A 5,012-nucleotide genomic window follows, 5' to 3' on the forward strand; every position below is an offset into this window, starting at 1 on the left:
TGAGCCTGGAGAGGAAACGGTATTCGGAGCCGCGCTCCCGCCCAGGCCGGCCCTGACGCGGGCCTTGTCAGCCGGTAACGGGGAGCCGAGGTGGGGGTCAGGGAGGCGACCACGAAAACGGTGAAGGTCAGAACCGGGAGGCTCCTCCGAGAAGGGCTAGGAAACGGCCTGAGCCTCCCACCTCGGACTCCGCAGAGCTGAGGCGGGGTCGACCCCTCCCAGGGGCGGGGTCGCGCTGGGCAACTGCAGCCCAGGGGACTCACTGGGCGGGGCTCGCCCTTAAAGGGGGAGAAGGGGTCAGCTGGACGCTGAGGGCCCCCGGGCAGCGGAGCGGAGGCCGGGGGTGGGGTCCTAGAGCCGGGACTCCGCTGACGGGTTAGGGAAGCCCCAGGGCCGGCGGGTCCCCTCCGCCTCTCCTTTGGACCCTGACTGGAGGCCGGCGGGGGGGGGGTGGGGGGGGGGGAGGGAGAGCGGCGCGAGGGGGCGGGTCCCGGCGTTGCTCGGCGCTGATTGGCTGAGTGCGTGTGGAATCGGGTGATGGGAAACGCAGCTCAGATCTCCCGTCTCTCCTGCTCCTCTCCCTCCCCCCCGTGGCGAATGTGCTGCGCGGCGGCGGGTGCTTACGCTCGCGGGGTTTGGCTGTTGCAGGCAGGAGCTGGGAGGAGGCGGCAGCGGCAGGAGCGGCGGCGGCGGCAGCAGCTGGGAGGAGGTGGTGACGGTGGCAACGGCAGCGTCGGGGACGATGGCGCGACTGGTGGCAGTGTGCAGGGACGGGGAGGAGGAGTTCCCCTTCGAGAGGAGGCAGATTCCCCTCTACATAGACGACACCCTCACGGTGAGCGGGCCGGGCCGGGCCAGGCTCGCCGCTCCCCTGGCAGCTGTTTCCCCTCCTCCCCCTCCCCCAGGCCGAGCGCTGCGCACTGGAGAAAGAGTGTTGCAACTCCTAGGCGAGGCCTTCTCTCCGGCAGGCCCCGCAAACTCGCCTTTGCAGTGGGTGGCTCGCTAACCTTTGCGGGGCCCCAGGCTAGCGCTCCGTACGCACTTTGAGCCCCTCACCCCAGCTCTCCCTTCTGTTTTCAACCCTCTAGCTTCACCCTTTCCCATTAGCAGACGGTGCTTTTGCCAAAGCACGCGCCTCGGATACGGGTTGAAGGATATTGGGCGTCAAGGGCCTATCCCTTACAGAAACCATCTACCCTCGGGGAGGCTTAATTATCTGGAAATGTCGCAGCTGCACTGCTACCTATCTATTTTCTATCTTAATACTACAGCTCTTCATAAGCATAATTACTGAGGGCAGAGTGACATGCTCTTGCACAGTAAAGATTCCACTAAAATGATCTGATTTCGTTATAGTCTCAATATGCCCGTCCATTAAAACTGTTCGAAATGATTGTATTGCTAGGCCATGACTCTTCAAAATGGGCTTTCTTGTCATTAGTTATTCTTTACAGGTAGCCTTTTCAAAGGAAGCAAAGTGATTGAATGTGTAAGAGCATTGTAAAAAGCTGATTGCTCATCTTGAATGTCAAAACCCAGTTCTGAGCAGTTTTCCTTTTTAGCGTGGTACAGCATTACAGACCCTCTGCCCTGTGTTGCTGTAGTATTTCCTTTAAAAGGAAATGGTAGAAATTTGAATTGAATCTGAACAGGAAATGAGTGCAGTTGCTTGCCACAATTTCTTACGAAATGAAATGAACCTTTTCTGAATATCTTGAAATCTGTGTTTTGATGATGCTGAAGCTTTGGATTATACATTTGCCTGCTTTGATATGGTGTTGTGTCTTCATCGTAACACCTTTAGCTTTTTTCCTTTTCAAAGGCAGTTGATCTGTTTTGTTCCTGAATTTCTTTTTTGCAAATATCTACTGAACTTTTTTCAAATTTTGTATAAAATGCAAGTCATTGTAGAGATGCCAGTCTATGCCTTTCTGTTTGCCAGTCTCAGTTAAGACTTGATTGAGCTGCGGTACCTTTAAAAGGATTAGAAGAGCTATTGAATGACTTAATTTGTTAGAACTTTTTAAGTGAAAGCATCTATAATTATCCAAGTGCATTTTTTTTTTCATGGAAAAAGGTAGAATGATTTGGGCTGATATAAGGTAAATAGAATTTGTGTTGTTGAATTAGAAAGTGTACTTGTATGCCGTGGTCATGATTTCTGCACTTTTTGCATTAAAAGTATAATGGACTTGTATTTTAAGTAGTTTTTTAAAAAACTAACACTGATCAAATTAAATGATGCATTTCTCAGTTTGAAAACTAATATGAGTTCATGTGTTGATATTTTCTTTCTTCTCTCTCCCTCCAACACAGACACTTTTCTAGAGCACATTGTTTGGTATCAACCTTTTATGTTTATTGTCCCAGAAAGCCTTTGAAGTTAAAAAAAAAAAAAGTTCTGTGTGTTTGGACATAAGATTACTATTGAGTGTATACTATCAAAACAGGGGAAATCAAACATAAGTTTGAGTATTTACAAAAATTTAAAAGACACTGATTCTCCTTATGCTCACATAATCACCTTTAATGTGAATGTAGCATTGATACATCCATCATGTAGTGCTTTAAAATAGTCAACTTGGGGGGTTTTATACTCTATTCTCTATACAATGATGAATTTCCAAAATTTTCCAAAGAAAAAGAGGTAACCTGCCCTGTGATTTGTTATTGTACTTATTTCTCTAGAGAAGTTGGGATTGGACTGACCTGGTAGTTGAGTTTCATTTTTGTTGTATTGTGGACTTGTGACCCAGGCAAATAAAATTTAGGCTTACTCAACTTAAATATCTTAAAATAGGGTTTTATTTAGGAAAAGGTGCAGTTTTTCTTTACTGTGGAAGGGTTTTTATCACTAGGAAATGAGTGAGACTATTTATTGCTTTGTTATGGAACTTATGCACGGTCATTGAATGCTGGTTAGTGAAAAATCTTGTCAAGAATGCATCATATTTAGGGAAACAAGTTTCAGAACCATTCTACCAAACGCTACTTAAAGGAATAATGTAGAGCAAACACCTGTTGGGGAAGAGGGAGGGGAGAAGCCTGCAGCAGAGGGTTATGCACGGGTCCATTGTTAGTGTGATGGCATTGCCACCCTGAAGTTAACTTTTGGTTTGGTCTTTGTTCCTAGGGTCCGTAGGTAGTGCACTAAGGAAACATTGTGTGATCATTATTTCAAGTAGTCTTAGAATCTTGTTAGCTTCTAGATGTTAAGTCTGGTTGTAATGTTTACAATCAGTTACAAATATTTGTCGTTTTAGTAACAGAAGCTGAAACCTCTACTTAGGTAAACTGGGCGATTTTAAGTTGGATTTGTAAAATGAAATTAACAAGCTTGTATGTGAGGAAGTAGCCTCCTCTTTTATTTGGTATGTTGTAGCCACATTTAAAAGACTCATATGGCAGTTTAGTGGGTTTGAATACTTGAGTACAGTGCTGATGTAGGTGTATTTCAGAAAATCTCCAATAAGTAAACTGGTGGAATATTCAGGAAAGTGGTACGCTATGTAGCCAAAATGCTTTTCAGTGTTATTAGAATTATAGAATAGCAGATGGACAGAATACAGATTTTATTTTAAAGACATCTTTGAAGAATTAAGATTTTTAAAGTATTTTTAAAGGAATTAATAGTCAAAATATATACTCCTTATAAAATAATCTTGAAAAATAATTGCAAAACAAATTATCCTTAACCCTACTTCCAAGAGATAGCTAAGAATATAGCAGCATTTGGTGTAGTTCCCATCATAGACACACACAGATGCAGAGTTGAGATGTATCGTTTTCTGTAACACTTTATATCTTGCTTTTTTCTCACTAAATGTAATATTGAGAACATTTTCTCTTGTCATTCTTAAACAGCTTTAGTGGCCATGTAATACTTTGTTGTGTGACATTCCATAATGTAATCATTCTCCCTTTGTTGGACATAGAGGTGGTTCTAGTTTTTACTATGAATAATACTCTAAGAATATAAATAATGCATAAATCTTTGCATTAACAATTTTTTTTTCAGGGTTTTGGAGGAAAATTACGTGTCAAAGCATAAAAACCTTTTATAAAATTCTTGATGCATACTGTCAGATTGCTACAATATTTCTGGAACACAGTTTACCCTTCTAATTCAAACCAATCTAAAAGGGACTAGAAACTCTGATAAAGGTTTTTTGATTGAGACTTAAAAAAGATTTTAAAATGTAGCATATCCTTTTGGGGATTAGGTATTTAGCATCAGTTAGAAGTTTAGTGTTTATTGTTTGCTTTCAACTCTTGATTAAATATTTAACTAATTTACCAAAGGTGATAGATGTTGCAGGTGGCTGTGAGGATAAGGAAGTAAAAAACGAAAACTAAAGGGACAATGATTTTTAATAAATACAAGCTTAGTATTGTTGGGTTAGAGCTTGTGAGAATGTGCTAAGAACAGATTATTTGTGGTCAGGAGAAACCAGGACAGATACTTAAGAGTGAAAGTGGGTAATGGATTCAATACACTTTATAAAGCAGTAATTGCAGGACAATGACTTGTTCTATCTTTGGCTTGCTAGGGATAGGCAACCTCATCATGAAGCCAAACACTAATGATTCCTCTGTGAGACCACACCTGAAATACTTTACATGACCGTCTTCCTTTAGGTAACCTAGAATCTGAAGATTAAGTCAAGGAAGTGGTTTTAAAGAATGGGGAAAAATAGTGCTGCTATCCTCTATCTTCCTCTTTTTCTTTTTTCCCTTTTTCTTATTGTGGTGTCATCATTGAAGAGCATATAGTGATTGGCCAGTAAACAGCAAGGTAAAAAGCCATTGTCCTAAGTGAAAGGCAAGGACAGTAATTACTTAGTGTGAGTGCAAAGTTTCTAACCCAGTGGTATTGAGTATGTACAAGAGAAAATTTAGTATTATCCAAGCCAGTGAAACCCAGGAAAGATGCAGTAATAGACATGATCTTGACATTTATCTGTACTAGTTAGATGAAAATGAAATGATTGGAAATGAGGGTTTTTTTTTTT

At 42.4% G+C, this 5,012-nt stretch overlaps 1 protein-coding gene across 5 annotated transcripts in view; it reads left to right on the forward strand.

Annotated features, from left to right (window-relative positions):
* Positions 1 to 5,012, forward strand: part of GGNBP2 (gametogenetin binding protein 2) — a 31,048-nt gene continuing 26,036 nt past the window's right edge. For 2 of the 5 annotated variants that reach the window (XM_029212008.1, XM_029212011.1), the window contains exon 1: positions 568 to 835. In XM_029212008.1, the coding sequence (XP_029067841.1) occupies positions 743 to 835 (93 nt within the window). In that variant the 5' untranslated portion in view covers positions 568 to 742. Of the gene's footprint in view, positions 127 to 563; positions 836 to 5,012 lie in introns of those variants that run through there. The other 3 variants (XM_029212007.1, XM_029212009.1, XM_029212006.1) reach the window with 3 other exon arrangements.

The sequence above is a fragment of the Monodon monoceros genome, unplaced genomic scaffold (genome assembly GCF_005190385.1).
Source record: "Monodon monoceros isolate NGI ecotype Baffin Bay Population unplaced genomic scaffold, NGI_Narwhal_1 Super_Scaffold_9, whole genome shotgun sequence".
Classification (NCBI taxonomy): Eukaryota; Metazoa; Chordata; class Mammalia; order Artiodactyla; family Monodontidae; genus Monodon; species Monodon monoceros.